Consider the following 14444-nt stretch of genomic DNA (forward strand, 5'->3'; position numbering starts at 1 on the left):
GCTAAAGTTTCAGCAGCATTATGATGTTTTGGTAGTGACAAAGTGGGATGTTCAATCATGTATGTTAATCAAGTAATCATGATGCAGGTGTAGGGCCACAGATTTTAGTCTAAAATCCAAGTCAGTCAAAAGTCTGAAGTGTGTTTTCAGCTCTGACTTTGAACCAATTCAGTAGAATCATCTATCCATGTGTTCATTGATAGATAATTCCAAATGTCTGTTTTCAGAGAGTTCCTGTTTTTGTGGGGTATTTCCTTGTCTTTCTGTATGAGTACATGTAAATGTTAATGCGCTCCACCTAACCCAACTTTGATCTTAACCTCAGCAACTAAAAGATCAGCGCTGGATCTTTTACTTTCTCAAATAAAGCTTGCAGTTGGTAATATTCCTACATATACACAGATGGCTGAAAATGGAAGGAAAAGCCTGAATAAACTTGTGCAGATGCTTCCAGACGGGTTTCCTGATGCAGTTATCCAGTTAACATCATAGCATGGTCTGTGCCATACGTAAAAATGCCCAGGTGGCCTTGATTTTGGATGAAGATGCAAAAGGAAAATATCTAAGGGATTTTGTAAGAGGGTTCATCATTGGGACATTGACAGCAAGACAGCTTAACTAGCTCATGTTTCAATATTAACAGTGACTAAAATGACATCTGCATTTAGATCTATAGGACAGACACTAGTAAACAGATTTGGAAACTGAGCTTGAAAGAGATACAAGAACAGTCCGTCTCCACCTACACAGAGAAGGAGATTATAGTAGAACTGCAGTGCATAAACTTCTCATTACAAAGATAAATGCGTATTTGGGAGCTCAGTGGTGTAAAAATGTTAGACACTGGTCTACAGAGATGTAGAGCACAGTGATATTACCAGATAGGCAATCCTTCACTATATTCTCCACAAATGAGCGTATGTGTCACACACCAAGAGGAAAGGTCTGAATGCTTGACTCCTACAGTGAGTGGTGGATCTGTTATTCTCTGGGGAGCATTTTCAGGCCCACAAGAAGAAGATTTAGTACCAATCAATACAAGGTTATCCTGACTGATCACCTTTCTCCTGTGATGAAACACTTCTATCCTCATGAGGTTCATTACCTTGGATGACACCGGCTCCATTCATAGGGAGCAAAGGATCCCTGGATGGTGTGATGAGTATGAAAATTATGTAAGTCATTTTCCACAGCCTTCGCAGTCACCAGATTATAACCCAGGTGAACATTTGTAGGACTGGCGTTATATTATAGATATTTCTGGACTGACGTGTCCACCACTATCATCAAAACACCAACTGAGGTAAGGGGAATGGTGTTTGGTCCATCCAGTACAGTTTCAGAGACCTATGTCAAGGTGCACTGAAGTTGTTCGGATGGGCTGGTGCCTCCACTGAGGCACTTGCTTGGTTTTGTGTAGTTTTTCTTGTGGAGAGCAGCCATGTTTTTACATCATCGTGGGGACAAGTAGCCCCCTTAAAGAGATAAAAACACACACAAAATGTACCTGTGCCTTAGTAACTGGCAGAGGTTTGAAATTCTTCCTCAGGTGTGAGTTTTCTCAGAACCTCTATACAGGTATGCTGCAGATAACACAACATGCAAATGATGCAAACCACACGACTTTTAGCCTCTTTAGCTGGGTGGTTAAGCCTTGGCCTTAGCCTTAGCTCCAACCCTTCCTAGAGAGCTACCTTCCTGCAGAGCTTAACATGCTGCCCTCCCCTTAACACTAATACATCTGATCCAGCCAGTCCAGAACTGCTGAAGAAGTGAGTCAGCTGGAGCAGGTGTAGTGGTTTGTAGCTGGATCTGGACCAGTCTCCACTGCTCTAGAGTCCAGTGGTGGAGCTTCACACCACTGTATTCGATGATTTGCATTGTGCTTGATGATGTAAGGCTTGGATGCAGCTGCTCGGCCATGAAAACCCATTCCATGAAGCTCTCTACGCTGTTCTTGAGCTGATCTGAAGGCCACATGAAGTTTGGAGGTCTGTAGTGATTGACTCTGCAGAAAGTTGGTGACCTCTGCGCACTATTACCCTCAGCATCCGCTGACCCCGCTCTGTCATTTTACGTGGCCGACCACTTCGTGGCTGAGTTGCTGTCGTTTCCAATCGCTTCCACTTTGTTATAATCCCACTGACAGTTGACTGTGGAATATTTAGTAGCGAGGAAATTTCACAACTGGCGTCTGATCACGTTACCATGCTGGAATTCACTGAGCTCCTGAGAGCGACCCATTCTTTCACTAATGTCTGTAGAAGCAGTCTGCAGGCCTAGGGGCTGTGTGTGTGTGTGAGACATAGTAATACACATATATAAATAATATAGATTCATATGTAGACTGTCTGTGTCTGTCTGTCTGCCCAGCGATGGACTGGCGACCTGTCCAGGGTGTATCCTGCCTTCCGCCCGAAGACTGCTGGGATAGGCTCCAGCACCCCCCGCAACCCTGACGGAGAAGCGGCTTAGAAAATGGATGGATGGATGGATGGATGGATGGATGGATGGATTCATATGTATCCTATGTGTATTACATTGCGTTTAATATTGACACGGGCACCAACAGTCACTGTACATCCTGAACCTACAAAATACTCTGTTCTGTTCCCACAAACTGCCTCACACTAGTGTCGATGAAGATCATTGTGAAAGTGGCGACGATGGTAATGAAGGTGAGGAAGGTTATATTGCTGACTAACGAAACCCTGAGGACCAGACCAACACCCCCCACCCCCAACCCCACCCACCCTGCCGTGCGCGCTCACATCGTGGACCTGCGGGGCGCGCGCACACACCCGCTGAAGCGGCGGAGAGCGAGCGTCAGCAGCAGCCGCGTGCATGTCCGCGAGAAGCCGGGCGGCCAGGTTCCAGAGAGGGGGGTCAGCGTCCGAGGGCGAAGATGAGCAGCGCTGGAAAGAGGAGAACGGCGGTGTGGATGCACATTACATGAAGAGCGGGAAACCCGAGCGAGACGCGGCGCGAGGCTACCGGTACAACATGTGAGTAAACGGACTGAGCGCCGCGGAACTTCCTGAAAGCGGCGGTAAACACAGCACGAGCAGCGCTTCTGCTCGACGGGCGCCGAGGCGCTGCTTAACGCGCGCTCCTTAACGCGCGCTCGGGAGTTTCAGCGAAAACAGCCAACTACTCTGACTTTTAAAGACTCCGGTCAGCCTCTGAATCTCGCCGGGTCACTCTGGAGATGACCGCACGCTGTTCGTGCTGTTGCGTGAATAGGAGCAGTGTTATGATCTGTGTTAGAGAAGCGGTCGTTAAAGTAGCTACAGGACGTCTTGGCCGATTTTTTTTTTTTAAATAAGGCAACCGAAGCCCAGCCCTGGCGGGGAATGACCTTACAGCGCCATCCAGTGGACACTTACATCTGAATGGCACTTCTGAAGTCAGTTAAACGCTTCAGACGTTGAGGGGCTGTGAAATGAAGGCAGTGGGCTTCTGCTGGTGGTGGTGGTGGTGGTGGTGGTGGTGATGATGCTGATGGTGCTGATGCTGATGCTGATGGTGCTGATGGTGGTGATGGTGGTGGTGATGCTGATGATGCTGTTGCTGATGCTGATGGTGCTGATGGTAGTGGTGGTGATGCTGATGATGCTGATGCTGATGGTGCTGATGGTGCTGGTGATTTGTGCTGAAGAGGTGCTTTGGCTGGAGTGAATGAATGAGCCAGAATATAGGAAACAGAGGGGACGTTGATAAATAGGGATGTGCTGATATGGGAATTGTTTAATAATAATAATAATAATAATAATGTCATATTTTTCAGCTGTATATCAAACATTGCCAATATGTAAACATTGATAAAATGTAGAAACCGGGTCTAATCCTACCGGGATTAGCATTACGGAGCAGTGTAGCCTTCTGTGGGGTTAGAGATGTACAGAGCCCTGCTGGTGACATCCAGTATAAATAAAAATAGGCCAGTTTAGGCCAGACGTTTAGGTGATGATGGACTGATAAAATATCTGTATTTTATCCATTTTACTGCGTTTATATTGAGCCCTGCTGATGACATCGTATAAAAAAAATAAAAACAGTGCGTGGCTGCATTATAGTAAGGCATGGGAATGGGATCCTAATGTGTGGCTACATCTTAGTAAGGCATGGGAACAAGAAAATTAAGTCATGGCTACGACTTAGTAAGGAGTGGGAATGAGATCATGCCTTACTTGGACGTGGTCAAGGCTTAGCTATCTCATTCCCACACCGTACTATATTGTAGCCACGCATTATTTCGTGTTATTTTGTCACCAGCAGGGCTCAGTATAAACGCAGTAAAATGAATAAAATGCAGATATTTTATCAGTCTGTTTTCACCTAAACGTCCTGCTCCTCCAGCGTACGATATATCGTCACTGTTCGAAGAAAAACCGGTATCTAGTAATAAAATTAGAAACTTTACAGGAGAGGGCAAAAACATTCTTTACTTTCAATGTAAGGTAATGGAAAGATATTTTATTCTAAGTCATTTTGGAGCGTTTATATTGGTCCAATCATCATGAAATTTTCACACAATGTAAAGGACATCTGCTATGCTCAAATGGTGCAGAAAAGTAAAAATCGCAAAAAAAAATGGAGATGCATGTTTTTCATCAGAGAGCGACGATCTTCATCTTCACAAATTAGTTTGTGATACTGGCCAAATCTAAACATCCGCATTTAAAAAGTAAAGGTACAAACACTTTCAAGGAGTCAGATGAGGAGCAACAGCGAATAATTCTGCAAGGTTTGTTACATGGTGGCGTCTGCGCCACAAATCAGTACAGCTAATTTGTTTAATCATCTAATACTCAATCTGTTTGTTTTTTCAAGCTCAGTAAATGCATCATGATTCCAAAAGTCAATGAGTAATCATGTTAAATAATCGTGATCTCAGTATTGACCAAAATAATCACAATTATGAGTTTTGCTGTAATTGAGCAGCTCTATTCTGCATAGAATAGCTCATCAGAAGGAAAACCTACCCATGACCTCATCACATGAGTCAATGTCTTAAGTATGGAAAACAATATCTAGATAAACCGGAGGTGCTTTCGCAACAAGTACCGTGAACTGATGGTGTAAACCTGTAACGCTCGCCAAAAGGAGTTTAGAGGAAAAGGATCAGCATTTGATGAAAAGAACACCTTGCCAACTGTTAAGCATTGGGGTGGATCTGTTATGCTTTGGTTGTGTGGAAGCTAGTGGCAGAAGAAATATTAGACGGGTAGATGGAAGAACGGATTCCACTGATATCAGCAAGTTCTGGAAGCAAATGTGACTCAGTAAGTCGAGAGGATGAAGCTGAAAGAGGCTGGCTTCTACAACACAGTGATCCAAACCATACCTCAAGAAATGCAGCTGAAGCTTTTGCAATGTCCGTCATAGGTTCTTGACATTACTGACAATCTGTGGGTAGATCTTAAACATGCAGAGTCAGGTGATGGGGGGGGGGTCTGGTTCCATTGATTTACATTAAAAGTAAAGTATGTTTTTCCTCCTCCTGTAAAGTTCCCATTTTGGAGATACGAGGTTTTGTTCCGACAGCAGTGATTTGCAGCTATGATATCTGCCAAAGGGGTGTTACTAAGTACTGACTTAGTAGGGCGTCCAAACTTTTTCACATGCTGCCATTACTGTTGTATTTCTTCTATATATATATATTTTTTTTTTTTTCATTTTTAAAGTAATTAAACAAAATAACCGTGCATCAACTTTTTATTTTTGCTGCAGAGGTCCTATTTACTTCTTTTCACTTCAAAAGTCAAGCCAACATACTTTGTCCAGGGGTGTCCAGTCTTTAGGTTGGAGTCATAATAACCTTCACAACACATTTACATCTGCAGGCATTAGCTGATGAGAAGCAAAGCTAAAACAAGCCTGACCGAACAGCCACTTTAGCTTTGAGTCTGCATTTGATGAACACATGCAGGCGACGCAGACGCTGTAATACATCAAAACGACCTTTCGCATTAGTGCTCCAGCTCATTTACCATCTGTAATGCATACGTGCTGTCCTGACAGATATTGAAATAGATTTTTGCGCTGTCCGACATCATATTCTTCATGAGCGAACGGACGTGCGGCCGGCACAATGATGGATTCTCCGGCGCAGATGCTTTTTTGTGTTGCGTGGCTTCTGAATTAAAATGCAGCCAAATCTGGTCACACAAAGCCACATCAGCTCAAAAGACCTGGCAATGAATTTCATTTACCAACTGAAATCTTATAGTGAATAACAAGCAGCATAATTCGTGTTTTCTTTTTCTAAATAGTGTTTTTTTAATAAGAGGGAAGTAATAGCCTTTCAATTTGGGTTCTCCTGCCAGTCTTTCTCCCATGGTTCCAACCTCAGCGCTGATATTAAAAGCTTTGCAGAAAGAGTTTCTTTTTCAAGATCTTTTTCACTTTTTACCTGCCTGCCTATTTCATTATTTATGTAGGTAGTGTAAGCTGTTCAAGCTGGTTTGGCCTACGAGGACTGGAGCCTGACACGTGTGGAACAGGCTAAAATTCATTTAAATCATTTGTAGGCTGCACCACTAATCTTACAATTCTCTCACTACAGCATAAAAGCAAGTTCTATTAAAGGAATATTTCACCATTAAAAAAAAAAATCATGATTATCCACTTAGTCCAAATGCCGTCTATGAGCCGAAACGTATTTGGGGTCTAAATTCTGATTCCTTGGTTTGGAATTGGAGCTTCCAGCTTAACGGTGGTAAAAACTCAATTGACTCAATTGAGTCAATAGTCACCCAAGCCATGTTATGCGAATGTTCAAACCATTTGAACGTTTTTACTTCTTACTTTACCACAAACAGAAAGTGGATACTTTTAAGATCACTGAGCTAAACTTAATATTGCGGCAGTTTTATGGCTCAGTCCGATTTGGTCTGACTCTGAAGATGAAGCTACACGTTTGGCGAATGGTATTGGGTTCAGTTCTGGCTGATTCCACGTTGTTTAGGTGTTTTTTTTGTCACAGCTGCCGACTGAAAAGCTGCTCAGTGATGACAGTTTCTGAACTTAGGGTAAGGAGCTGGAGAACAAACTGCTGGCTGTGCAGCGAGTGAGTGAAGTTCGTTACTCTGACGTAGCAACAAACTGCTTGGCGAAAAGAGTTGCTAATATTCAGCATATTAAATACCAAGTTCACGGCCCAATTTACTGTTGTATATAAGCAAGGTTGCGTATTATTGCGAATAACATCACGACTGTGATGATCCAAATCAATAACACACTCCCTCTCGTGCTCTATTGCTTAAATACTTTTGTGTGTATATTTGGAACTGGGTGACTTCTGATGTCCGTTGTCAGCACCATGAGCCCAACAGCTCCAGTTCTAATCTAAAGAAGTGAGATTTAGACACCACACGTCTTAGTTGATCAGCTGCAATTGATGTAGTTGGACATTCGTGTCAGTTAAAATTCTCACCTAATTATTTGCTTAAACAAATAAAGCAAAAGCAAAATATGTCATGCTAAACACAGACCTTCTGTTTTCTCCTGTTGCTCAGTTATAGTATGTCAGAAGGTAGATAGCGGGTCATAGATGTGTCTGGAAGACGTTATATATCACATTAGATAGTACGACGCAATGTTCCTTTGGTTGCCCACCTCTTGCAAGTCTTGGAAATCAGAATGATGATAAACATTTTTCCGTAAAAGGTGTTTTTTGCTGCATTCGAATGCATTCCATGCATAATCATGTTTAGTCAGCTTTCATGACACACCAGCATGATCTAGACGGCCTGTTTTCTCTCTGCATGTCTCACTAGATTTCTCTGTATAGTTGTCCTGGCATATTGCCTGTTCAGACTGCAAGATAAACTGTACCTTTTAGGATGTCATTTTTTTCCAGAGTTAACAGAAATATTTACTAGTGAATGTAAAAAAAAGAGCTTAGTGCCTTACAAGGGATCAATGAAATGAATGTTTTCAAGGCTCGGGCCACAGCCTGTATTTCAGATTAGTTACATAAACCTCATAACTCCAGTGAACTATTGCCTTCAACATAGACTGGAGGAGTTTTTTACAGTTCTTTTAAAATGGACAGCTTAAACTTTGCTAATAAATGTCAGAGTCTCTGATGTAATGATCTTAGACCTTTTGTTGCGATCTCTTAATTCACAGTAAACAGAGAAGTCCTGCCCTCAGCAGCTTTATTGAACGAGAGCGACTACCATCCCCATTGTGGCGGAAGAACAAGGGAAGCAGCTGTGCTGAGCTTTGCTTGTGGAATGGTGGTTCTGCTCTTTCAATCATCTCAATTATCCCCCACTAATGTGAATTAAACTGCAATTCCATCAAGTGTGTGTAAACCAGGTCATAACCCCTAACTGGTGCCTTGATTATTTTCATTATTGAATTAATCAGGAAGTACCTGACTAATATAAATTCATCTTGGATGTTGCTGTCATCCACTGTTATGGCCCCGTCATTGAGTTTCAGCAGTTTAATTGTGTGGTGTTTGTGCGGTCTTGCTGCAGATGAAGAGCTACTGCTTTGGCTTAAAGAACCAATAAAAATTGGCAGATAGATTAACATTATAACCACTTCCATTATGGCTACCTCCTTGTTTCTATGCTCACTGGCTTGCTCATGGGGGCTTGGACCCAGATTTTCTTTTCTTTTTCTTTCTGTAGTTCTGATTGTTCTGTAAAGCTGCTTTATGACAACTCCTGTTGTTAAAAGTGCTAAATAAATAAACTTTTCTTGCTCATTGTCCATTTTATCAGCTCCACTTACTGTATAGCTGCACTTTGTAGTTCTACAGTTACAGACTGTAGTCCATCTGTTTCTCTGATACAACCCCAATTCCAGTGAAGTTGGGACGTTGTGTAAAACATAAATAAAAACAGAATAAGATGATTTGCAAATCCTTTTCAACCCATATTAAATTGAATACACTACAAAGAGAAGATATTTAATGTTCAAACGGATAAATTTTATTGTTTTTTTGCAAATATTCACTCATTTTGAATTTGATGTCTGCAACACGTTCCAAAGAAGTTGGGACAGGGGCGTGTTTACCACTGTGTTACATCAACTTTCCTTTTAACAACACTCAATAAGCGTTTGGGAACTGAGGACACTAATTGTTGAAGCTTTGTAGGTAGAATTCTTTCCCATTCTTGCTTGATGTACAACTTCAGTTGCTCAACAGTCCGGGTTCTCCGTTGTCGTATTTTGCACTTCATAATGCGCCATACATTTTCAATGGAAGACAGGTCTGGACTGCAGGCAGGCCAGTCTAGTACCTGCACTCTTTTACTACAAAGCCATGCTGTTGTAACACGTGCAGAATGTGGCTTGGCATCGTCTTGCTGAAATAAGCAGGGACGTCCCTGAAAAAGACGCTGCTTGGATGGCAGCAGATGTTGTTCCAAAACCTGTATGTACCTTTCAGCATTAATGGTGCCTTCACAGATGCGCAAGTTAGCCATGCCATGGGCACTAACACACCCCCCATACCATCAGAGATGCTGGCTTTTGAACTTTGCGCTGATAACAATCCGGACAGTCCTTTTCCTCTTTGGCCCAGAGGACATGACGTCCATGATTTCCAAAAACTATTTGAAATGTGGACTCGTCAGACCACAGGACGCTTCTCCACTTTGCGTCAGTCCATCTCAGATGAGCTCGGGCCCAGAGAAGCCGGCGGTGTTTCTGGGTGTTGTTGATATATGGCTTTCACTTTGCATGGCAGAGTTTTAACTTGTAGATGGAGCGACGAACTGTGTTCAATGACAGTGGTTTTCTGAAGTGTTCCTGAGCCCATGTGGGGCCTTGCCGCTTACTTGCAGAGATTTCTCCAGATTCTCAGAATCTTTTGATGATATTATGGACTGTAGATGATGAAATCCCTAAATTCCTTGCAACTGCACGTTGAGAAACATTGTTCTTAAACTGTTGGACTATTTGCTCACGCAGTTGTTCACAAAGTGGTGAACCTCACCCCGTCCTTGCTTGTGAACGACTGAGCCTTTCAGGGATGCTCCCTTTATACCCAATCATGACACTCACCTATTTCCAATTAACCTGTTCACCTGTGGAATGTGCCAAACAGGTGATTTTTGAGCATTCCTCAACTTTCCCAGTCTTTTGTTGCCCCTGTTCCAACTTCTTTGGAACATGTTGCAGGCATCAAATTCAAAATGAGTGAATATTTGCAAAAAACAGTAAAGTTTATCAGTTTGAACATTAAATATCTTGTCTTTGTAGTGTATTCAATTGAATATAGGTTGAAAAGGATTTGCAAATCATTTTATTCTGTTTTTATTTGTTTTACACAACATCCCAACTTCATTGGAATTGGGGTTGTACTTTGTTAGCCCCCTTTTACCCTATTCTTCAGTAGTCAGGACCCCGTGGACCCTCACAGGTACTATTTGGGTGGTGGATCATTCTCAGCATTGCAGTAACACTGATGTGGTGGTGGTGTGTAAGTGTGTGTTGCGCTGGTACGAGTGGATCAGACACAGCTCTGTGAGGGTCCATCGGGGTCCTGACCACTGAAGAACAGAGTAAAATGGGGCTAACAAAGTATCAGGGAAACAGATGGACTACAGTCTGTAACTGTAGAACTACAAAGTGCAGCTATAGAGTAAGTGGAGCTGATAAAATGGACAATGAGAAACAAGGGCGTGGTCAGAATGTTATGCCTGACCGGTGTATGCTGCAATAGAAATATCAGATTCGATATCAGATTCGATATCAGATAAGAGTGGACTGCCCTCTGGTGGACAATGAAATAAATTATAGAGTACACTCATCCCTAGTACAAACTGTACATCTAAATAATTACACATTTGCCTTAAGACATGCACTCTTAAACACGATGGTTCATCAGTGGTTCTTTAGTAAAGAAAATGGTTCTGTGTAGAACCATAAGCACTCAAACAAAGCTCACATGATTATACAAGGCATGTTTGGATGCTTTACTACATTATGAAATGGTTCTTCAGATTTTTGAGGAATGTGTTGTAAATATATAGAACTTTTTTAAAAGGGATCTGGTACAGTTAGGATGTGGAGCTTGTTACAATATTAGAACCGTTTTATATGCGATGCAGAGAACCCTTTAATGATGCAAAGGGTTCTTTTGAGGGTTCATGGTTCTATTTAGATGCATTTTCTTTACTAAAAACCTCGTGGAGAACCATCTTTTTAAGATTGTGTTGAGTTATTAATTAATCACAATCAGACTTGCTCACTTCTGTTACATTTGCCTGTTCTTTTAATATTCCAGCACAAACATATGTGGTTGATCTGGTGGCTATTGGGCTTCCATGGTTGCTCTAATGTCAGTGGAGAAGTCCTGCTTCAGTGAGCTCCTCACAGAAGGAACCGCTTTACTCCAAAAGTGATTTAGAGTGTTAAAGGCGAAGAGAGACGAGACGAGATGATTCGCTGAAAGACTTTTTCTTTACCCAGATTAAACTGGCCTCTGGGTAAAGATCAATTCCGGAGTTGATTGGGCCCATATTCAGAATGGATCACAGGGGAAAGAGGCATTAGGAGCTGTAATATAGGCTGTGAGGAGCGGTGAAGACGTTAGCATCTGGTTCGGAGTTAAGTGCTGCTCTCTAACTCTAACTCTTGGCAGCGAAGAGGCTGTAAGTCAGAGGGAGAGTGTATGGCTTGGCTGCATGAAGGGAATCGCGCTGTTCAAGTGAAACCCTTGCGAAGGAGAGCCGAAGTAGTCCAGGGACTGAGAGCTTAATTAAACACATTCTGTTTCCATTCTGTTTGTTTACTCTCCAACAGTCTCAGATTGCTAAGGTATGCAAGAATAAACAGGTGCGCATTGAGGAGTTTTGATATTTTGACTTTGATCTTGTATGAGTCACTCATAGTGGCTGTTGATACTTTAAAAGGTTGTTCACGGATATGACGGACATGATACAGAGGTTAGAGAACTGGAGGGGAGTTATAGAGTTCATTCCCGAAGCTTACAGGATGATATGAGCACTAGTTGTACTTTGATTGCATTTCGTTTCCTCTGTTTGTGGCTGCAGTTAATGTCGTTTAGTGGTGCAGTAATTTGCCTGTGATAGTATTATAGGATTTAACGCTGCCCAACTGTAGATCATTTAAATGGCTCTGTTTGTGGGCTCTGTGGTTGTTGGTTCAGGTTGAACATGAACAAAAGGCAATTAATATCTGTGCGTGGTTTGATTCACTGCACTGACAGATGATACTGCACACATTAAATCTGTCATCACTGCCCATAAGTGGCTATTAGATATAGATATATTAGGTATAGATATACAGATGTTTCTACACTCATTGTCCACTTTATCAGCTCCTCTTACTCTATAGCTGCACTTTGTAGTTCTACAGTTACAAACTGTGGTCCATCCAGTTAGCCCCCTTTTACCCTGTTCTTCAGTGGTCAGGACCCCATGGATCTTTCTTAGCACTGCAGTCACACTGATGTGGTGTTGTGTTAGTGTGTGTTGCACTGGTCTGAGTGGATCAGACACAGCAGTACTGCTGAAACAAGGAGGTGGTCATAATGTTATATACATGTAAATGTGTGGACATATTGTAACAAATATGTCTATATATACATGGACATTTGTCTTCTGGGACAGTCATCACCAGCCATCCTGGAGATCTACAGTCAGATCCTACCACAGCATATTGGAGTTAAATTAAATAATGAATGTGAGCTTAAACAAATCACACAGCCCCCTCATTTTTAGAGGCTTAAAAGTAATTGGACAAACTAACGATCAGTAAAGTCCCTATAATGGCATCACCAGACAAGAAACCCTGCATCTGGTGATGTCTGTAGGCAGACATTGACTACAGAGGATTTGCAACCAAGTAATAAAACTGACAGTTTATGATTGTTAGAATAGCTTATTACTTTTGAGACCATAAAAATAGTGTGTGGGGATGGTGGCTGGGGCTATGTATGAAAATGATTGATAGTCCTGCACTGTTCATGTGATTTGGATGTAAATACTGTCAGAGTAAAGCTAAAAGTCTTTAGTTTGAGCTTAGACTCATTATTTATTTCAATCAATTACAGCTAACTTTGTCAGTGTCTAAATATTTGTGTACCTGACTTTAGCTTTTTCGCTTTTTTTTATGTATGTCATCTGACAGTTCACACATCACGGCAAATATCTCTGCACCTTATTCTCACTACCTCATGTCCAGAATGAGTGCTGTGTCGGTGCTGCACTGTCCTGTCTGCTTACTGAGTCCAATGTATGTTTAATTTATCGTATTTATTGTTTCTAGTTTAATTTTTTGTTTGCACACTATTTTGGCACGTTTGCACTTTGTACTTTTTGTTCCTCGTGGCACCGTGACATTCCTGGAGGAACGTAATTTCACTCCACTGTGTACGTGTACATAGACGGAATGAAAATAAAAGCCTCTTGACTTGACTTGACACCTAAAATCCTTGTTGGAGAATGCTGTTTTTAAATATTTTGATTATTCGCTGATACTTTTTTTTTTTTTTTGGCAAAGTGCCAAGCCTCAGCACATCCTTGCTCATAAAAGACTTGACCTTTTCTAGACCTGCTCCTTTTAAATCCAAGCTTGTTTTAAGATGTTTTAACCTTTTGCAACTAGTCTTAAATGGCCTCTTTCACAACCCTTTGGGATGTGCTGCAGGCATAATTTCAGAATGAGCATGTATTTATAAAAAGCCAAGTTGATAGGGTCCTTGACTGTTTTCCTTATATAATATGATAATATAAGATAAAGTGGATGTATAAATACAATTAGATTTTTTTTTTCGATTGCATTTCCCATACTGTCCTAACTTATTTGGAATTCACATTTGCACAACCAAGAACCCTTAAACAACTTTATCTGTAGGAGAACATCTTTATCAGCTGGTTAGATCTGGTCTGTATCTGAAACTTGCAGGTAGTTATATGTCTGAGAGGAGGTTTGGTGACCACTGATCTACCTATAAATTGAAGCATTTAACTGGACTCTATATAGACAGATTGTGCTGTTATTGCTTGTTTTACAGTGTCCTATCTGTGTTCTGTAATAGTGACTCATACTGGCAGAGAAGTGGCTGTGATGAGGTACCAACCTGTGGTTTAATTGTGGCATCTGTTGCGTTTCATTAAAAAGCTATTAAGGGCAGAAGGCATTCACAGCGACAGTGGGGTTCCGTCCCCAGACTGCTGCTTAAGTCCCGCCTCTAAGCATGTCTCCTGTGAGTTAATATCCCAAACCAAATATCCTGCTCAGGGGTGGCCACCTGTTGGGCCAGAGTCAAAGTGTAATATCATATTCAACAAAGGCAGCCAAGTCAATAGAGAGCTGTTTCCACATGGGTGAGCTTTGATAGTCTGATGTGCTTATCTACTTGAAGTGCTTATTGTTGGTACGGCTTCTGGAAGTGGACAAACCTTTACTCTTAAGGTGTGATTTAATTCCTTGAGCTACAGGATTATTAT

At 41.8% G+C, this 14444-nt stretch overlaps 1 protein-coding gene across 5 annotated transcripts in view; it reads left to right on the forward strand.

Moving 5' to 3' along the window:
- The first annotated feature begins 2819 nt into the window (after positions 1-2819).
- The window catches only part of trpc3 (transient receptor potential cation channel, subfamily C, member 3), an 82136-nt gene continuing 70511 nt past the window's right edge, over positions 2820-14444 (forward strand). For 4 of the 5 annotated variants that reach the window (XM_017711538.2, XM_017711540.2, XM_017711539.2 and 1 more), the window contains exon 1: positions 2820-3005. In XM_017711538.2, the coding sequence (XP_017567027.1) occupies positions 2845-3005 (161 nt within the window). In that variant the 5' untranslated portion in view covers positions 2820-2844. Of the gene's footprint in view, positions 3006-14286; positions 14410-14444 lie in introns of those variants that run through there. The other variant, XM_017711542.2, reaches the window with a different exon arrangement.

Source organism: Pygocentrus nattereri, chromosome 11 (assembly GCF_015220715.1).
Source record: "Pygocentrus nattereri isolate fPygNat1 chromosome 11, fPygNat1.pri, whole genome shotgun sequence".
NCBI lineage: Eukaryota > Metazoa > Chordata > Actinopteri > Characiformes > Serrasalmidae > Pygocentrus > Pygocentrus nattereri.